The sequence below is a fragment of the Neophocaena asiaeorientalis genome, unplaced genomic scaffold, assembly GCF_003031525.2.
Source record: "Neophocaena asiaeorientalis asiaeorientalis breed wild unplaced genomic scaffold, Neophocaena_asiaeorientalis_V1.1 scaffold418, whole genome shotgun sequence".
In the NCBI taxonomy this organism is placed as follows: domain Eukaryota; kingdom Metazoa; phylum Chordata; class Mammalia; order Artiodactyla; family Phocoenidae; genus Neophocaena; species Neophocaena asiaeorientalis.
The window spans coordinates 590,166-611,681 of NW_020175731.1; the positions used below are offsets into that span (position 1 = coordinate 590,166).

Here is a 21,516-nt window from a genome sequence, read left to right on the forward strand (position 1 = left end):
AGCCCAGATGTTTCAGCACAGAGCCTGAGGAACAGCTGCTGAGAGAGGGAGGAGGTGGACTGAGCTAGGTGTCCAAAGCACTCACTCCATGTCCAGTTCAACCAAACTAGCTCTGCTTGTATTCATTCCACAAACCAGGCTTCTGTGAACGATTTCAGGTGAAGAAAAGAGTGCCACTACAAAAATAATCATCTCCTGCAACAATCTGATGACACTGCATAAGTCCTTTGATCATTCTGAGATGTCCAAGTCATGCTGTAAAGCTGTTCTGAATATTTATTACATATCTTTCGGTAATAAAAGTCAAGACTGCCGTGTGATTCACACTTTTTTTATTATTATTATTATTCTGGTGTAGAACATTATCAATGTCTAACCTTCATTCTAGAGGGTAATTCAGAGGGGGGATGTCAGGAACCAACTATTCCCAAGGCCAACCCTGTCATGCAGTAACCTTTGGGCTACACCACCCCTGGAGCTTTAGATATATCTACCAAAAGGCTTCTGTGAGTGCATTTCTCACCACCACAATCAGAAAACACTAGAGATGATAGCACCCCAACAAGATGACATCTGTAGTTTAAAAAAAAAACAAAACCAAAACAAGCTCCAGCATGAGATTATAAATCAGTCACATGAATGGTAGCCGGCTGTCAGTTGGCCAACCCCTGCTAGGTCTTAAGGGAAATCTGTCATTGGGTCCACCTCGCCCTGGCAAGATGGGGTTAGGTCCTGGAAGAGGGCCGATTGGGTCAAAACGTGGTCTGAGTGGAGGGAACTGTCCGGGTGTCTCCCCAGGCCCAGGGATGAGTGAATTGATTGGATCCCCAACATAAGGAAGGGTTAGTCTTTCATCATATTCACCACCAATAATTCCTGGAGGAAGGAGAGAACTGGGAGGAAAAGGCCTGGGGTGCAAGGGGTTGGGGTAGAATGGAATGGGGTGGGGTGACGACGGCAGGAACATCACATGCCGCCCTCTCTGAGCTTCTTTTCTTTGTTTGTGCCTCTTCTTGTACAGCTATAGAAAAACAAGGACAAGATATGGTAAGTGAGTTGGATATTTCCCCAAAGTTCGTTTGCTTTCATTGTATAGATCTATATATCTTTCCTTTTCCCATACTATCAAGGCAGGCAAAAAAAAAAAAAAAACAGTGCACAGAAGAGAACTTTTACCAGTTTCTATTTGCATGAGTAAGGTAGTAGATATGAACACAATGCCAAATGAACTCTATTCTTTAACCACACTGCAACTGAGCAATTGTGCCAATTTAGAGTAACAATACATCCAAAGGAGGGATAACTGAGTGACATGTATTCTCAAGACTGCAATCTAGAGCTCTCAAGCTGATATGCAATTTTAAGTCAGCCTTTTTTGAAAGTGGAAAATTTAAATATTTGTTGAAAATGTCATGCCACACAATATAAAAAGTTAAGGTACTGGCAGGGAAGGGGGTGGGGGGCCAGCACTTATGTTCAATTTCTCACCTAACTTATGTCCCTAATGGACCTCAATTTAAATAACAAAAAAGATGCTATTTTAGAGGATGGAACATATTCCTAAAGAACAGTACTATGTATTTTGTACATATTTGAGGACTTCCATTGAATTTTATTCTCTAGTCCTTCATCCCAAGTTTCTGTGTCCTATCAATGTCTTTTTACAGTGGTATCTGCAAATAAAACAATATAACTTATTCTCTTCATAATTTACTATTCTAGCTAGCTGAACAGCTCAAGATTACTCCAGCACAAAAACAACTCAATTTTTTTAACAACAGAAGAAGGAAGAATATATTAAGGTGAAAACAGTCATTGTGTTAAAGATTCTTTTTCCTGTGTAATTACAAGACACTAAGGACTGAGTCTAAGGTAGAAGTTGAAAACATTTTCATTTACTAAAAATTAGCAATAAATTTAATTTAAACATTGCATTATATCATAAAAAAAGTGGAAAATATGCCCTTAATGTATTAACTCACGAGTTATTTCTGTGCTATGAATATTAGCCTTGGTATTTAAAAATACCTACTTCTTTCCAATCTGTGTCTCGACCTCTGACAGTACCATCTACAAAGAAAAAACAAAAAACAGAGATTTAAAAACGTTTCATTCATCCAACATTAAACCCGTCTTACTTCAATTTTCTATCCTGAAATAGTCTACTTGATCTAATGGACTGTTTGTATTGCAGAGAACACAGAAATGAATGGGGAGAGTTTTCAGGACATAGGCAAAGGTATATGAAGCTTAGAATCTCTTTACAATAAGGCTATGTTATGATTATTTCTTACTCTTAAAAAAAAAAAAGCCCACAACTTAAAACTTCTGGCAAGCTGAGTAATTAAGACCTCAGTAACAAAGAACCCTTTTCTTGTTAACATGTTATCATGGAAATCACCTCGAAAATCCCGCAGATATAAACACCTCCACAGAAGTTGGTCATTCGAAGCAATACAGAGGTCACGACAAACTGCAGACAAAGACAGGACAGAACGAACATCCAAAAGTCGGAAGATCCGCAGTTTCAGCTCCAATGGGAGGACTACCAACCCAAACACATCTGGTAGGTTCAGTGCTAAAAGGAAAAAGAGGATAGGTATCACTGAGTAAAGAACATCCAGTTTCCCCATATATTCAACCGAAGTTGCCAACTTTCTAAAGAGATGATAAATTAGATGGTATCCTCAATTATCCAAGCTTAAGTTATCTGTAACAAACTTTTGTCCCCAGGTTAACTCTATAACTACTACTAACTCCAAGCCCCTTATTCTCTTTATGTTTTAGTAGAGAAACAAATTACTTTTTAATACAGATCAAATAAATAACTATGACAATTTCTAAATACTAGCCAATGGCCTCCTTTGTTTCAAGCGATATTCAGTACAGCAAAAAATTCTCTATCCAACTATAGAAAATGGATAATTAATTGGCTTGTGCAATTGGTTTCCAATGCTGCTACTTATTAGCTGTGTGCCTTTGGACAAGTTATTTAAACTCTAACTCAATTTTCTCATCTGTAAAATGGGTTAGTAATACTACCTACCTCACTGAGTTGAGAATTAAATGTGTAATTACATACAGAGTGCTAACAACGTTTGGCACATAATTAGCACTCGAGTGTTAGATTACTATTATTCGATATCTAGCTGAAAAAGAAGGGAGGTAGACAAATTCAAAAGCAAAAGCAAGAAAGGAAAAGAATAATATATTCCGAAGTCAAATGAAAATTATTTTTTCATTATTAGCTCCTTTGAATATATGGGATACCATTCTCAACTAGCAAAGATAATCAAAGTCCAGTAAGGGGTTTTAAAATTCACATTATTCTTTTCCCTCACCACCAGCCAAAGAAGAAAACTATGATTATAATAGCCTTGGCACCATGCAACTTGAGACCTAAAATATCATTTTTCTACATACAAATAGCAGATAAAAGCCACATATCTATCTGTATAAACCTGAAATTATTTACCAGCCAAAAGAATGTGGTGGATTATGATTCTACCCTATCATTTTCTACCCTATAGTTATACTTCCCCATCCCACAGTCCAGGTTTGGCCATTTTCACTTGTTTTGTCCAGTGAAATGTGAGTGCAAGTGGCATATCATTTGTGAACAAAAGCTTTAAAAACCAACACATGGTTAGGCCACTGGTCCTCTCTTCCCTGTGCCACAAGAAGAGCAAGCCCTGGATGAGGACTACTCACCACTCCTCGGCCAAAGCCAAGCCCCACACAGCACGTATGCAAGTGAGACATAAATGTTCACTTAAGATTTTAAAATACTTTTTACTACAACACAAAGAGAAAGCTGATTAACACAAGGATTTTCAGTGAATTATAAACCTCACTGAATTAGCTTCACCATCTATAAAATGAGAGTAAAATCTACTTCAAAGTTGTTAGCATTAAATAAGAATGCATGTGAAATATCCAAAGTACCTAGCACAGAGTTCCAATAAATAGTTTAAAAAAAAAGTAGACCAAATTTACAGGCTATACGTTATTTATATATGTATTTATTGAACACTTACTATAGGCCTGACCGTGTGCTAGGCCATGAGAATACAAAAGTGAAAAAGACATATTCCCTGCTTTCAAGGTATTCATAACCTTCGGTGGAGAGAAATCATGTCAAAAATTATTATGATACACTGGATAAAGGGCTATAATAAAGATACATATAAAATGCAATGGAGATACAAAGAGGATGTGAAGAGCAATTAAGGAATTAACATTTGAGCTTAGTCTTAAAAGAGCAGAATTTCCACTAGGACGAGAAAAGAGGGAAGAAAAGAGGGAAGGTTTATGTCACCCTTAAACATATGTGAACTTACTATTCTTTCCAGCCATTCAACCTGTGATGATTTATCATTTCTCACCTTGTCGGGTAAAAGCCAGAAGAGGATACACCAGCTGGTCCTTGAAGAGGCGAGAGAGCTTCTGAAGATCTTTGTATATCTTGGCTACATTTTCCCCTAGAATATTTTTTAAATGAAAAATCAGAACACACAATCAAATGGAAAAACTTGAAATGGTGTTCTCTACTTCCGCCAAACCAAATCAAAGTGGTAAGTTAGTTTTCACAATTCCTACATAAACAGAAATGAACCAAAGTCTCTAGTCGAAGAGGAAGTAATACAATGTGTAACTCTGAAAGCTGAATCATCTTTAAACACATTTTTCCTTACTATAAAAGTAATTAGGAACTTACAAATAAAAGAATAACAGTACCTAGGTACTATAAGCCATAGTAAAAATTGATTAAAATGACTTGTCAAATGGAGCAGCATATTCCTACCCAACATAAAAATTACATATTGAAAATATTCAATATAATCTGAAAACTTGTAATCTAACAGTATTAACTTTCCTCCTCCTTTTTCATTTCCTTTTTCCTTATTTAACAGAAATCAGATCATCTGAGCTATATTCCTGTAAAAATTGTTCTTAAAAAACAGGTCTCAGGAGTCAAATCTATTCCAATCCTAAATTCTACCATTTATTAGCTCTGTGACCTTGAAGTAATTTAACCTCCTCTAGACCTGTTTCCTGATCTAGAAAATGGGCATAACAACCTCTACTGCTGTAGAATGTAGAGTATTTCTACTCTCCACAGCAAGGTCCTCCATAGTACAGAGATGAATATAAAGTGTTATAGCCAAGGAATTTCAAGTTTTTCTGGTCTTAACGGTAAGACCATCTTTACAGATTTATCAGTCTAGTTCATGCGTTCTCAACAAAAACAATATTGCCCCCAACCAGGCAAAAATCCCAGCTATTACATTGGTCTGTGACCCTCCAAAGGGCCACAGTATACAAATAAGTGTACAGTATATCTATGAAATTAAAATTTCATGAGGGAGAATGATTTGGGGGGAAATATGTGTACAAACTCTCCTTAGGGGATTGATAATGAAAAAACGGTTGAGAAACACTGGCCTAGTATGACATTAAATGTTCAGAGACCATTATAAATACGTATCTGATGTCTCCTTTTCTTATCAGCTTTAGTTTATATACGTTAGTCTCTCAGGGCCTGATCTCCCCTGGGAACTAACAAGAATAAGTCTCAAGACCTTCAAAGCAAAGATCTAGATCTAGGTAGCTTCCCTTAAAAGACACTGCTGTAAGTCTAAGTCCCATCTCCCTGCTATTCCACACCATTCCCCATGTGGATTTTAAAACCCGCCTAAATTTACTATGAGGATAAAATGAAAACTACATCTGTAAAGGCCCATGTCCAGCAAAAGACAAGTACTAAAAGATGTTAATTCCCCTTCCACCTCATCTCTTCTCCTTCAACTACTTACCTGCCTCTCACACTTTGGGTTTAACTGAAAAAGAAAACTCGTCTTCTTTGCATCTATTAATTTTTATAGAACATAAGCAAAACCATGCCTAGAATGCAAACTTTTGGTAAAGTTCCAATCTGTATCAAATAGCAACCAAATTTATATAAGCTTAAGCAAACTTTTTTTTTTTTTTTTTTTTTGAAACCACTGCGCCACCAGGGAAGCCCCTAAGCAAACATTTTGAGTGCAGTTTTTCCTTCAATAATCTTCGATAATGAAGTTGCATTGTATGGTTTCCACAAAACAGAGATCCTCTCCATACTGGTTAAATACAATGCTAGAAAAATCCACAAAGAGTAATTTAGAAATTATGAAGCATCAGGACTTCCCTGGTGGCGCAATGGTTAAGAATCCGGCTGCCAATGCAGGGGACCCGGGTTCGAGCCCTGGTCTGGGAAGATCCTACATGTCACAGAGCAACTAAGCCCATGTGCCACTACTACTGAGCCTGCGTGCCACAACTACTGAAGCCTGCGCGCCTAGGCCTGTGCTCTGCAACAAGAGAAGCCACTGCAATGAGAAGCCTGTGCACCACAATGAAGAGTAGCCCCTGCTCACCACAACTAGAGAAAGCCCCTGTGCAGCAACAAAGACCCAATGCAGCCAAAAATAAAATAAATAAATTTATTTTTTAAAAAAAAGGAAAGAAATTATGAAGCATCAATGGTGTGTGATGTATAAATATAATTCAGTATCCAAGACCCTAAGAGAAACAAGAAAGAAACCGAAACTCTGCAACATTGTCTTAAATTTGCTTTAATCTCATCCAGAAACTGTTAAGTCTTTTGAACATTACCTTTCTGTTTTTTTAAAGTGAACCTCTCAAAGCTTCACCCCAGAAGTTCAATCATGGTTATATTACCTGATTCCTCTTTGCAAATAAAAGATTCTGGCAGCAGCTGCAGTCTTTTCACACTTCTAATCTCATTGTTGATTTTTAGTGTAGCTGTAAATAAGCAACAGAAAGATGATGAAAAAGTTCTGCCATTTCATCAACTGCCTCCACTTTTTAGTGTGGACTTGCGTTCCCTAGGCCCCCATATATAGGAAACACACGTTATACAGACAAACTGCCCTACGCTTATTTCCTTCCCTCACAGCAAAGTCCAAAGTGCAAACCGGCATCACATTAAGTAAAATCACTCTAAAACACTTTTTAAAACTACAGTAAGCACCTTTATGTGAAACCCACTAAGTCTTACCAACAGCAGCTTATTAATAATTGAAAGATATGCAACAAGGTTAATAGGAGACAGTTAAACACAATACAATCATTATTTCTAATGAGGTCACTAAAAACTCTTTATTTTTTATTTAACCCTTGGCAGTGAGTCTTCTCTTATTTATTAAAAGAATCCTGCTAGTTTTCACAGTGTCATCTCTCTAAACTCAGAGGATCAATATTCTTGACATCAACAGAGGGTTCATTTTTAATCCTACATGCAAAGGTGCACCTCATCTCGTTCCACGAAAGAGCCAGTGATGTGCTCATGCACGTGTGCACTGAGCAGGATGTCTCGGGTGAAGCAAAGATTTAAGGACATACTGCTCCTTTTCAAAGAACCAGGCCTGGAATGGTTCTGGAATGGCTGTCTGCCACTCACATCCACAAGTAGATGATTTGCCAAGAATTATTAAAGGAACAAAGCATCAGAAACTAAGACATTTAGTAGCTATTCTCTATGTTAAGTATCTTAAGACTAGTAAATAAAGATTAATATACACGTGTCATTAAAGTGATTTATAAGAAATTGAGGCAAAAATTACAACCTCATATTTACTATTTGATAGCTGCAACCTTGCAAGTGATGATGTGATGTAGCAGTATGATCAGATACTGTTGGCCCTCTTTGTATAAGAATGCCCAGCCAAAAGTTACATTTGCTAACTGTGATGAACTGTCGAAGAGACACTGCTAGGTCCTAGTGCCATCAGTCACGTCCTACAAATGTGAAACACTACTAAAGCTGAAAACGTGAGACTTTTAAATAACACTTCAAAGAATCTAGTGATTAAAAAGAAACAGAAGAAATTACATAAAGGGAACCTAAAACTATCTTTTAGTTCAAAGATCACAGTGTAGGTCAGTGGCTTTCAAATAGACTTTAGCAGAAAAAGCTTTTCCCAACAAAACCTTACAAGGGACCTCACTAAATGAAACAGGCACATGTGTTGCTGCTCAAGGTTCAAGTAGCGACAGTGGCTCTACCAAGCCACCTCCCTGCTCCCATCTCAGCAGAAACTAGCAGCTGCAGAACATGTTGAAAACCAGAGCTAAGACATGTCAAGGCAACTGTCTCTGCTGTATAAAAGATGAGCTGTAATGAAAAATTTTAAATGCAGGCATTCCAATCTTACCATTCTCTCTTACTTAGCTAAAAGGGTGAAGCTCAAAAATCAAACCAGAACAAAAACAAAAGAGTTTAGTCACTCAAATGGGATCTCCAGGATGTGTGATTACGAGACTACTCCATAGACCCCTGGTAGCTGGTATAGATCACTGGATGGCATCTGAGCTAAAATGAAATACAAAAATAGAATGTATTGCTAGCCAGTGAAATTTCTTAGTATGAAAGAGAAGAACTAGAAAAAGAAACTCTATTCAGAGTGACTTACTTGAGGGTGGGTAGTAGGGCGATAAAACACACACATACTGAGGCCTCAGAACCCTTAGCGGTACTTCTATGCATTCAGAGATGCCAAACTAGATAAAAAATGATCCCAGCTCAACCTCACCTTTCACCATCTCTCAGTTCAAGACCTTGGTTAGTAAAACAAAAATTAAAAAGCCATCCACAGGCATAAAGAAAAAGTATTCTTTAAAGAGATCATATGTAATAGACTCATTTTACTCCTAGTATCACAACTCCCCCTGGAGCAAAAAATTTACACAGTTAAGACAGCAGAAGAGTATAGCTGCCTCTAGCGTGAAGGCTGCTAGCATAAACATCAGCCCTGTATTCTGTAACCTTTCAGACCCATGTTATCAGTGGGCTCGGGATTAAACAAAGTTGAGAAAGACTCCTAACTGCATCATGATAGCCCATCACCAAAGTGGCTACGAAATTTCTGGAGAGAATCATGTAAAGATTCACAAACTAACAAGCATGACTGTGCCATCCAGTTACCATTTATGACGATGAGGTCTCCCAAAGGCACACAGGTGAGAGCAGCAGAGCCACCCTCGCAGAGAGGATGCGTGTACCGCAGCTTATACACGCCCCCCGACCTCCAGTTCTCCGGCATGGACACAGCTTTGGCTTCAGTCCCCTGGGGAGTGAAATGAAAGGGAAACAAATAATGAAGAACCGTATTACTCTCAAAAAGATTAAAAACCCAAGAGGCCCCTAACTTGTCTACAAATAAGCATTCCATACAGTCCCTTTAATAAAACTTATCAAATCATTAATATTTCTATTAATATTTAAAACTTTGATAGAAAATGTTACAATATATTATCTGCCATCAAAACTTTTGTTCAAATAGATAAAATAACATCAGAGATAGAGACTGATTTCTCACTTCAAAGTCTCACTTCTCTGCCTAGCAAAGCCGTATCATTATGCAAGATCCCAGTTCAAATACCACTTCCTTTGTGAAGCCTTTTTCAAAACAAATCTTTTTTGTCATTCCCACTCTCTCACCCTCTAACATTCTGTTCCTATTGCTATTGTTATATACTTCTATTATGTTATTAATTGTATTATAATATGTTATAATTTCCTTTTTGTTTCTCTCCCCCACTTACAGACTCCTTGAGGATAAGGACTGTCCCAGTATCTTTATATTCTAATTCCTGGCATGACATGGTGCATGTGTTCAATGATCACTGAATTAGTCTATATACTTGTTACTCATAACATGGCCCACAGACCAGCAGCATTGCTATCGTGTAGAGTATGCTCACATAATATCTCAGGCTCCACCCTAGATCTATTAAATCAGAATCTGCATTTAATAAGATCCCTAGGTATTCTTAAGCACATTAAAATTTGAAAAACTTCTAAATGTTCTCCTCTGTGAATCTCTGGCATCCTATATATGTATGTGTTTCTCCTACAATTTAGCCAATACAGTATAACGGTCTGTATACTTGTCTCTCCCTCCTACTCTTGGACTGTAAGCAAGCTGAAAGCAGAGACAAGGCACTGCACCTGACACTGGCAGACATTTATCAGATGGATAAGGAATGAATGAATGAAGGTAAGCAACTACAGCATAAGAACAACATCCCTCTTCCTAACTGAATCTTACTAGGTTAGTGGCAATTCACAGAACCACTAACATAAAAAATAACCTGGTGAGCCATCCATCTAGTCATGCCCAATCCACACGCACTGACAACATTTTACCTACATACGATCACGTATAAACTTTTGGGTTTTTTTAAACCAAAGTTGCCATCAATTCTATAATACTAACTAAAAGCTGACAAGGAAATAAAGGAGAAAAAAAGAAGGAAAAGAGGGAAGGGAACATTTACTGACTGCCTACTGTATGCTCATCGCTGTGTTCGACACTTTACATTAATACCCAAACACACTTAATAAAGAAATCTAGAACACCACCCCTTTTCTAATGGGAAACTTTTGCTCTCTGTACTCTTACCTGAGGTATGTAACCCGACTCCAACATGAGAAGATGTATGGATACTATCAGGGCATCACTGGGGTTAGAACAGTCAGCTGACTGATACAGGGTCTCTAATGAATGTGGCACTTGCCCTTCCACCGATTCGCTGCAGAGCATTGGTTCTGAGGGAAAGAAACCTGTGCCCTCTTCCGCATCCACGACATCTGGAATTGACTCAGCTTCAAAATTGTGACTAGGCCCTGACTGAAAAGGATAACAAAAACAATGAATTCTTTAAATAGACTTTCATCTTTTCACAGTAAATTTTGTATTCAAAGTGAACTGAGATTAGCGCTCAGAGGTTCAGAAATGGTACACATTTTCAGCAAGCCCTCCTCAACAAATGACCCTGCAATCTGCTCCTCCATCCCGAATTCCTTATCTCCATTAATTCTGGCTGATATGCCAAACACCTGGAAATCATCCTAGACTTCCCCCTCGACCTCATTAAGCGCCACCCCCAATATGATTAGCTGTCAAAGGTCCACTGACTCTATCTCCTAAATATCTCCAAAATCTGCCCCTTCCTACTCCAGCGGTACTTCAGACTCATTTATCTCCTAACCTCCAGCAACAGCCTCCCCAAGTATGCCTTCACTCCTCTTTCTTGTCTTCCAATACATTCCGCCCACTGCTGCCAGAGTTCTTTGACAATTGAGAATCCAATTATGTCCCATGTCCCAGCTTAAACTTGCCAGTACTTCCCCTATGCAGACAGCAGCACTGCCCTAAATTGTGCCTTGGAATGTGACCCTAAGTGTTCTAAGGAAAAAAGAGGTCTACAATCAAATAAGTATGGAAATGCTACATGACATAGCCACCTAACCTCACCCTCCATATTCACAAAATACACTTTGGCATTATAAAGCTCTGAGAAGTCCAATAATAACAAAGTGTGCATAACATTTAACCAAGAAACACTATCCTCCTTCCTTAACACTCAGCATCCCCGTAACACTTCCTTATAATCTCACAGGTTTTTCCTAGAGGCCATGCTGAGAAATGCAGGCTTACAAAATAAAGTCCAAACTCCTGAACTCCTTAGCATTCAGGGCCCTTCATCACCTGATCCCTGACTCCGTATCAACTTCATATTCCACAGTCCCTTCCTCCCCATTCTGGTATTCCCCACCTCTTCAGGTTACAGACTACCTCTCTGCCTTGCAAAGGCCTTGATTATTGCACTTTATCACACTGTATTGCAACTTTCTGATTACATGTCTATATCCTACCATGACCACAAGCTTAGAAAGGAACAGACTACATGTCACCCATTTTTGTAACACCCGTACAATACCTGGCACACAGTAGGTACTCAGTAAATGCTTGTTGAACAAATGCTGAAGGATAATATCTTAAAATTCTTACAATTTCATGTTTTTGATTTGTTTTCTAATTTACACCACACAAAAATTCTGTAAAATAGGTAAGACAGATGACATCCCCTTTTTATATGTACTGTAATTTTGATTCAGATTAAATAACATAATCAAGGTTACCAGCTAATAAAAATTTGAAATAAACAAAGATCTCGAGACTCACAGTTCAGGGCCTTTAGACACAATACACTGCTTCAGTAAGACTGAGTTACCTATATTAATTTTGCTCAGAAAGACTATTTCCTAGATATGTACTCAACTCTTAATGCAAAGCACATGCTTCTTTTAAGTTCGTATTTCCATTAGGAAAGGAACAGAGGAAATTAAAAGTACATAATATGAGTGAAACGGTGGAAGAATGTAAGGGAACAAGAGGTTGTTTCTTTCAAAATCCCTGAGGACCTGAGCCCTGATGGCTTATGGAAAAGATACAAATTCATTTGTTAAAACCTAGAGGTTGATGACAATCCATATTACCTAAAAACGACGCTCCATCATATTTTTGAGAAAGGAGAAACTACTTATTAAAACCACTTAACACCTAACTAAATTATGAATTACAGGCATACCTGGAGATATTGCAGGTTGGGTTCCAGACCACTGCAATAAAGTGAATGTATCACAATAAAGCAGGTCACACAACTTTTTTGGTTTCTCAATGCATACAAAAGTTATGTTTACACTATACCGTAGTTATTAAGTATGCAATAGCATTATGTCTAAACAATGTACAGACCTTAATTTAAAAATACTTTTTTGCTAAAAAACGCTAACCATCATGTGAGCCCTCAGTGAGTCGTAACCTTTTTGTAACGTCAAAGATCACTGATCACAGATCATAACAAATATAATAACAAAAAATTCTGAACTATTATGAGAATTACCAAAATGTGACACAGAGACAGAAGTGAGCAAATGCTATTGGAAAAATGGCACCAATAGACTTGCTCAACGCTGGGTTGCCACAAACCTTCAGTTTGTAAAAAATACAGTATCTGCAAAGCACATTAAAACTAAGTGCGATAAAATGAGGTATGCCTGTATATATGCTCTTTGCTTCTTATACCTAACTTTTGGCCATTTACTACTTACTGACAGTTGTATGGGAGAGAATATATGTGGGAAAAATATTTTAAAAGGTTACCCCAGACTGATAACGACATGGGAGGAAGATATCAGAATCCCCTGGTGAGCTTATCAAACTCTACTCTCACTCCACGAGAACCACTGACGTTCTCTGAACCATCCTGATACGATATAAGTACTTATCATATTCTTCATGCATGTGGAGATGAGAAAAAAATGTTTAGCACCACCTCTCTAAACAGATCATTTGTCATATGTCATTCACAAATGAGTGGAACAAGTATGGAACAGGACCCTAATATTAGGGTCTGATACTTTTTAGCTGATTGGTAAATTATAAAAATCATCTATGTCCCCACTAAGATTTTACAGTCACCCTATACAAGTCATAGAATAAAAAACAGCACACTTTTAGAATTGAAATTACTAACATGAGGCAATACTAATGTCTCAAAATTTTCCAAAAGGAAACTAGTAAAGTAACCATCATATACACTATGAAAAGTAAAGGGAATGGATCCTTCTACCCGAATCTCTGAATGAGTCTATCATCAAAAAAGATTCAGAAATGTAATTTAAATATCTGACTGAATATTCTTACTCATTCTCTAGATTACTTCTATGAGACAGAATCTCAGAGATACATAATAATTTCTGAAAAGAAAATTCATAACAATACTTTGAGCTTTATAAAAGCTTTTTTAACTTAATCTCTCTGGATACTATTACTAAAAATCTAGACATAGATGATTTTTATAATTTACCAATCAGCTAAAAAGTATTTTTTAATATCTGTCTATACTTGATGACATATGGGCACAATGAATACTTATAAATATTTAAAGCCTGCAAAAAAAAAGTTAAGTTGACATGATGAATGTACACACACAAAACAATTAACAAGATGGCATGTGTACTGGTATTAAAATATTAAGTAATAAAGTGATTATTTGTGCCATACAAGAAATCAAAAGGCAGAATAGTAAATAATGAGGTGTTTACAAGGCAATAAAGATGATCAATACAAAGGAATTGAAGAAAACTACTGGGCTGCCGTTGGCAGGGCCTTGGAAGGTGGGTAGAGATGCGGACAGGAGAGAGAGGACAGGGAGGGGGTTCCACGCCGGGCGAGCAGCAACAGCAGAGAGCGAAGCAGTCGCTAGGCCGTGCGTGTGTGTGTGCGCGCGTGTGTGTGTGTGTGTGTGTGCGCGCACGTGCGCAGGTGCTTGCTGCGAGAGGGACCGTGAGGAGGAGGAGGAGGGGTCCAGTCTGACTGCAGATGGCAGTTGACAGGAGGGAGGAACAGAAACTAGCCCCCAAAGGTTGTTGTGCAACTGCTCAGAAAGCCTTAAAAACTAGGTACAGGAGGACAGACAACATTTTCCTCGTCTGCGACATGAGAGGGTTGTACTAGAGATATTTAGACTTTTTCAATTCAAAAATTATGAGCCCAGGTATACCTATGACACAGAGTTACCTAAGAGCAGGGGAACAACATAATCAAAAATGTGCAGGAGGGGGCTTCCCTGGTGGTGCAGTGGTTAAGAAACCTCCTGCCAATGCAGGGAACACGCGTTCGAGCCCTGGTCCGGGAAGATCCCACATGCGGCGGAGCAACTAAGCCCGTGCGCCGCAACTACTGAGCCTGCGCTCTAGAGCCTGCGAGCCACAACTACTGAAGCCCACGCGCCTAGAGCCCGTGCTCCGCAACAAGAGAAGCCACCGCAGTGAGAAGCACGTGCACCGCAACAAAGAGTAGGCCCCGCTCGCGGCAACTAGAGAAAGCCCGCACGCAGCAACGGAGACCCAATGCAGCCAAAAATAAATCAATAAAATAAATTTATTTTTTAAAAAAATGTGCAAGAACAAGATGAACCCAGAAAGCAAACTGAAGAACACACACTGGAAGCCTGGAATGGAAAGGAAAAACAGGCAGGGCTTGTTAAGGGGCTGGATATAAGGAGTCAAAAATCATTCCACAGTTTTAAGCTCAGGAAAACAGTACTGCCACTGACAGAGGAGGAGCTGGTTTGGGAAGAAAACATCAGTGCACATATTTTCAAATTTACATCAGCATCTAGAGTCTGAGGTGACAATTTTTTTAATTTTAAAAACTTAAAATACACACACACAGGAATATTACTCGGCCATAAAAAAAGAATTAAATTCTGCCATTTGCAATAACACAGATGGACCTAGAAGGTAGGATGCTTAGTGAAATAAGTCAGAGAGAGAAACACAAATAAATACTCTATGTTATCACTTATAGGTAGAATCTAAAAAATAAAACAAATCAATGCATGCAACAAAACAGAAACAGACTCACAGATATAGGCAACAAACTAGTGGTCATCAGTGGGGAAGGGGCAAGAAAGGGATATGGAATATGAACTACTGTGTATAAAATAAATAAGCCACAAGGATATATTGTAGAGCACAGGGAAGTATAGCCATTATTCTGTAATAACTTTAAATGGAGTACAATCTATTAAAAAATTGAATCACTAAGTTGTACACCTGAAACTAATATAATATTGTAAACCAACTATACTTCAATAAAAATAAAGTATTTAAAATAAAAATAAATTTTCTATAAGATTATAATCTGCAGTCTACTGATGATAATTATCCTGATTGGTACAGAATTCAATTGAGCTATTCAGTATGATTTATCAACTACTCTATTTCTTGTCTTGATTTTAATACCCACCATACTGCCATCATTCCAGACATCAGATTGGGCTGCCTGTCCTTGGAATGAATCACGCAGTTGTTCATCCTGCATGCTCGACTGCCTGGAGCTGGCGGCCAAAGAGGGTTGGTCATTATTCTGGAGTGAGGAATGCTCTGAATCTGTGGATGAAGGTAAGTTAGGTGCTGCAATGGCATCTTCAAGAATCAAACATATCAAGTCCCCAGAAACAATCCCATATGAAGCCAAGGTCTCTTCATCTCCAGTGAGGGCATCCTCGTTGTTCAATGTAATTGCAAACCGGGTATCAGAACTGCCAAGAAAGACGGATAAGGATAGTAAGGCTACCTATTACCATTACCCACAATAATACATTTGAAACATATATAAGGTACATGGTATGACCCCAGCAGAACTAATGAAAACAAAACGAAGATAAGAGGAAAGCCAAAGCTTGGAAAAAGTATCAAAATTATTTATTCTTATTACCAAATGCTTAGGTTATAGATTCTAGCCTGGGGGATAGGATCAGTAATTCTCTATCATTAATCCATGTTTTCATCAATTCTAAGATACACACTTTTTTATAGTTTGTCATCTTTGAAACAGGATGCTTCTTACAATCGATGACATATCACAGCTTAATGGACAGCATTTTTTCACTTAGTGTGACATAAGAATGTGCATCTCAGGATTGACAGCAACTGATATTCAATGAAATATAATATAATTTAAAATATAAATTATATTACATCATTCCTCTGCTGAGAATTCTCCAATGGCTTCTATTTGACCTTGGAATAGAATCCTTAACATGCCCTCCAAAGCCCAACATCTGACCCACTTCTCCTACCTCACCCAACCTCTTACTAGCTGTTCTCCATTCGACTCATTCCTAAAAACAGATCAACCTCACTGCAGCCTTTGGGCCTCTGCATCTGCTCTTCCAGTTCTTCAAATGACTTGAGTCTTTCTCATCATCCAGGTCTCAACCCAAATGTCACCTCTTCAGAGAAGCCTTCCACCTGCCTCCATCACTCTATTTCATTCATCTGTTTTATTTTTATTACAACATTGCTATTTGAAAATATCATATTTATTTGCTTATCCGCTCTCTTCCCCACCCCTACGACTAGGAAGTAAGTTTCATGAAATGGGTACCTTGTCTGTCTAGTTCAAAACTGTATCTCCAGCACTTGGCAAATTCAAGTATTTGTGGAATGGATGCAACCAATAAACATTAGATGGAGAGATCAAGATGAGGCTGAAATCAGGGCTAATTAACAATATCCTTCCAGGACAGTTAGCTTATGGTTCCAAAATACTAGACCCATGTCCTAAACAAATATTCATAACCACAAAAAGTCAGATGAGTGCATGTAGATGACTGAGTATAAATTCATCCCTCCTACTGATAAGTTCAACCTTCTTACTGAGCACCAGTTATAATGTCTTTTATGTGAAAGACAACACAAATCCAAAAACCCAGTGCTAAACAAGCTAAGAGCTCAAATTAGTCTTTAGCAAGGAACTCCCATCCTTTCTGCATCGCAGATTATCTGACCTTGAGAGAACCATCATCATTTCATTACATAGTGGTGAGGAATAATTAACAAACCACTGCAGAACATTTTATAAGACATGTACACTCAGCAATGTTAACTTCATTAACTTTTTGAGAGGTTAACAAAGGATGAAGTCCTTTGGAAATCATGTTGTTTATTTGTTCTTAAAATGCTACATTTTCAAAAGTGCTCCCCATAATTCATTTATGTTTTTTCTTGCACATATACATTTTTTCTTACCAATTAAAGTGTCTTTGGTAGAGAAATTACTGAAGCTTTAAGAACTACTCCTGCTTATTAGAAAATAAGTAGCGATGCCTCTGTTTTCAAATGTGTTGATAAATGTTGAAAATCTGCCAACTACCCAGAAAAACAACATCCCATTTTTAGCAGAAAAAAAGAAAAACACCTCAAATGAACTATGTTTTTATGGATCATTTGTCACAGCACAAGGTTGTTTTTTTTAATGGTATCTAGCACAATGTTTGTTCAAATATCGATTTGTAAAAAAGGTAAAGAAATGTCTGCTTACTAAAATGTCAGCCTCCCCTTTAGAAAAAGGGAAGAGCTATTTCTAGAGTAATATATGGTTTTCCAGGAGAGTCGTTATTGATCCTGTTTTCTGAAACTGTGAAAAAAAAAAAAATTTTCATCAGGAACTGCGACCCTAGAAACTCCAGGCCTTTGAGAATTATTTTATGACAATCCCAGATCCACTTGCTCAGCAAGGACACTTTAAAAGTAATAATATCATATGGACACGTTTTTAAACTGCCCATTTATTATAAAATGAACATACTTTCAGAAGAATGAATTTACTTTCACAAGCTGAAGCTTAACATTCCTTCCAGTTAACCAGCCTCGACTGTAAAAACAAACCTGAAAGCGAAACTAACTTGGGCTCTTGGGTAAACAAAGCATCATATTGCGTTTCACATCCTTTCCAGAGTGTCCCACCTAATTAAAAAATAATAAAATATATATACATATATATGAAAATAAAAAGAGAAGTTAATTTTGACAATTTGTGGTGGGGTAATGATGCCAGCATACAAAACACTTAGGTTTAACAACAAGAAAAAAACAACAGGATGTCAATTAATATAATGCCTAAAAGGAGTTATGTCAATGCCTCATTTTCCGTATTTATGTTTTTAATTTGGAGGAAAAAAGGCTGACTTTGAATGCAGTATTGTCTTAACCTGAAAAATGAAAGGATGAGACGTTCATAATACGGCCTCATTTTACCGAATTCCCTAAAAATAAAATGTAAGTTTATAAAAGTCTTATGAAAGGAACCATTTAATTAACAGAAAGGTTTTCTTTTGAAGAATTCATCTAAAAAGCCCCAAAGAACATCTTTTTTATTTTTTCTCAGCACACTCAAATTCCAATTCGGTAGCTCAGTATTTGAAGAGGACCACCCTTAACGTTTGTCCCGCTACTCCCAGATTACTGACCCCAGGATACCCTTTTGGAAACAAAGCAGCCTCGTCTGCAGCCCCATAAATAACAGAATTTGATCCATTACTTCTCAATGTCACTGCCCCCAAACTGCAAGCTCTCCAGGGTCATCATAAGGCCAACGTTTTCCATAGTTTTCATCCAAAAAGAAAAAAAAAAGCAACATCTTGCCCAGGAAAATATTATTATTTGAAACAGACCGACACACTGCACTTTGTAAAACTGCAGCTGGGAAGTCAAAGTGCCCACAGCGGCGCCTGGCACGTAAACACTTAACGGAGTCTTAAGGTGACTGCAGCCTGAAAGCAGCGGTACCAGGTTACAGGTGGCCTCGGATGGAGGGCAGGTTTCTAACTCCTTCTAGTACTTTCCAAACTTTTTCACTGAAATACTCCGACAGCTGGAGATGGTGAACTTAAACCCCTGAGAGCCTCGAAAGGTTTAACCCAAGCCAAATCCATAATTTCCAACCTTACATTTCAAAGGACGTGAGAATTTTGCATCCTAGCCTATCCCTAGATTCGTTTACTGCAAACACGGAAGCGAAGCCTCACCCTGGAGGGGATCGGAGCCCCCGAGACGCCGGGCCATGACCTCTGGGAGCCGGGACCCCGCACGCTGCAGCCCCAGCGCCCGCTAGCCGCCCGGCCTGCGCGTCACAGTGCAGGACCGCTGGCCCCGCGACGCCCAGCTCGCCGCCCGGCCTCACGTGACAGCTCGGGGCGTGCCCGCGCCACCCGGCGCTCCTCCCCGACCCGCCGCGCGCGCCCCCGCCTCTCGCGTACCTGTACCCCCAGGTGGGCAGCAGGGCCTGCCTCAGGTGCGCGCGCAGCTGCCCCAGCGTTGGCTCCGCTTGGGGCATCTCCAGCGGCCAGGTCCGCTTCTGAAGCCGGACCCGCAGCTTCATGGCGGCCGCAGGAGGGCCCAGGGGCCGGGACCCCGAGGCGGCGACGGTGACGACGGCGCGGCTGGTCAGCTCCCGCCTCAAGCGGCGGCGGCCCCGGAGCGGCGACTGCCGGAGCTATGCGGATGCTGAGGTGTAACGGCGTGAAGGCCCCGCCAGGCCGGTCTCTGGAACATGAGTGCCCCACCCCCTCTCTTGAGGGCGCCCCCTGGAGCCCACCCCGCGAGCAGGCTGCTGGTGGCCTGCGTGGACCTAGGCCGCTCGGGAACTCGCGATCGATGACTCGGCGCGCGACAGCGGCCCCTGGGCGCCCTAGGAGCACACTGCGCAAGCGCCCAGACTGCCGCAAGGAGCGGGTGTCGGAGCTCTTCTGGTTTGTCGCTGTGTCACCTCTCTCCAGTTGTGCCTGGAGAACGTTAACGCTGAAAGGGATGCTACAGGCAAAACTACTCGCCACTCCGCAAGGCCCAGGTGTACCTGGTTCTTACCCCATTTCCGCCGTGGTGCCCGGCTCCAGCACCATACGCTCTGAGAAACCTTAGGTTGAGCCCAGGCTCTGGTAGTTTCTCCCCTTACAGCAAAATTAAAACAGCTTGTAGTCAGTGATCTGTGTCGAAGAGTATATTAGTAATCTGTCGCTGCATAACAATCACCCCAAAGCTTAACAGCTTAAGACAACAAACATTTATTGTCCCACAGATTCTCTACAGTGCAGGAGTTTGGGCTTGGCTTGGCTGTTTGGTTGTGTCGTGGTCTCTGATGAGATTACAGTCAAGGTGTAGGTCAGGGCTGGAGTATCTCAATCACATGACTGTTGGCGGAGGCCTCGGCTTTTCACTGCATGGACCTCCCTATCGGGCCACTTGGGTGTCCCAGTGACATCCTCACTTCCCACAAAGCCGGTGATCCCAGAGAGACCAAGGCAGAAGCCACAATGTCTTTAATGATCTCACCTCAGTAGTTACACACCATCACTTCACTGACATTCTGTTGATCACAATCCAAGCCTTCAGTGTGGGAGAATCAACACAAAGGGCTGAGTACCAAGAGACAGGGATCATTGGGGGCCATCTGGGAGTCTGGCTACCACAGAGGGCTTGGCAATAATGATGAGGATGATGACTTAGGTGAGGAAGAAAGTATCATCAAGTTTCATCCTTGTATGATAACCATTTTCCAAATCATAAGAGTTGAATAAAGTTTCTCCCGATAGGTGGCAGTGCTTTTCCACACTGACCTTCATTCATTAAATAAGAATGTATTGATCACCTGCTTTGTGCCAGATATTGTCCTAGGTGCTGAGAAGACATGTGCCTACCCGTGCAGAGCTTACAGGTAAGTGAATCACCTCTTGTGTCAGAGCATAAAATGTATCTTGTTTATGATAGAGATGAGAACAGCCCTGGGGACTGGGGTACATAGAGAAGGGTTGCTGTGCCAGGAGGGTTCTTGAGTGGCAAAGCAATACGGAATTGAGGAAGGGTGACAGGACCAGGGTGGCTCAACATGGACAGAGTGGGTATGTCCCAGATAAAGAAGAGCCTCGAGCTAAGCAAAGGATTTGGGACACATTCTAGAATGTATGGGAAGCCACTGAAGAGTTTTAAGCAGGGGAGGCTTTATCTATCGGGGTTCTTAGTTCTGAGCAATAGAGGCTGACTCTGACTGTGCAGAAGAAGAACACATTAAAAGGAAACCGGATAGCTCGGGGATTCTGGGGAAGCGACTCCAAGTTAAGCTTCCAGGAATGACGCTCAGAACCACGCTGAAGAACTGGCCTGATGAGGAAACTCTCATGACTGGGATTGCTGCTGCCGCCCTACCCCACCCTGGAGGAAGCTGCTGTCACCGCTGCCAGGAACCGCTGAGGAATGGCGGCCACCTTCAAACGCCACATGTTTTTACACCAACAAAATGCCAAGCGTCCAAAAGAGCC

At 40.0% G+C, this 21,516-nt stretch overlaps 1 protein-coding gene across 4 annotated transcripts; it reads right to left on the minus strand.

Annotated features, from left to right (window-relative positions):
• Positions 1-315: 315 nt before the first annotated feature.
• On the minus strand, positions 316-19,762 carry FBXO7 (F-box protein 7). Of its 4 annotated transcripts, none has more exons than XM_024732110.1 (9): positions 19,462-19,762; positions 15,666-15,960; positions 10,467-10,694; positions 8,987-9,128; positions 6,721-6,804; positions 4,386-4,481; positions 2,402-2,578; positions 2,033-2,070; positions 316-1,021 (listed from the first exon to the last, which is right to left on the minus strand). In XM_024732110.1, the coding sequence occupies exons 1-9, from the start codon at positions 19,581-19,583 to the stop codon at positions 632-634; spliced, it is 1,572 nt and encodes a 523-aa protein (XP_024587878.1). In that variant the 5' UTR covers positions 19,584-19,762; the 3' UTR covers positions 316-631. The 4 variants fall into 4 exon arrangements, with proteins under 4 accessions (XP_024587878.1, XP_024587881.1, XP_024587879.1 ...); XM_024732113.1 differs by lacking the exon at positions 19,462-19,762 and adding an exon at positions 19,231-19,387; XM_024732111.1 differs by lacking the exon at positions 19,462-19,762 and adding an exon at positions 19,231-19,382 and having other exon boundaries at positions 15,666-15,808.
• Positions 19,763-21,516: the final 1,754 nt, after the last annotated feature.

What these genes read in the sequence shown, in the direction of transcription:
- FBXO7 (XM_024732110.1), bottom strand. Translation starts at nt 19,583, where the DNA reads ATGAAGCTGCGGGTCCGGCTTCAGAAGCGGACCTGGCCGCTGGAGATG. An exon ending in TCTGGAATGATGGCAGTATG is followed by an intron (nt 10,695 to 15,665) that starts GTGGGTATTAAA and finishes TATCCTTTTCAG; the next exon opens with TCAGGGCCTAGTCACAATTT. An exon ending in TCTGGCTTTTACCCGACAAG is followed by an intron (nt 2,579 to 4,385) that starts GTGAGAAATGAT and finishes TTTTCCTTTTAG; the next exon opens with CACTGAACCTACCAGATGTG.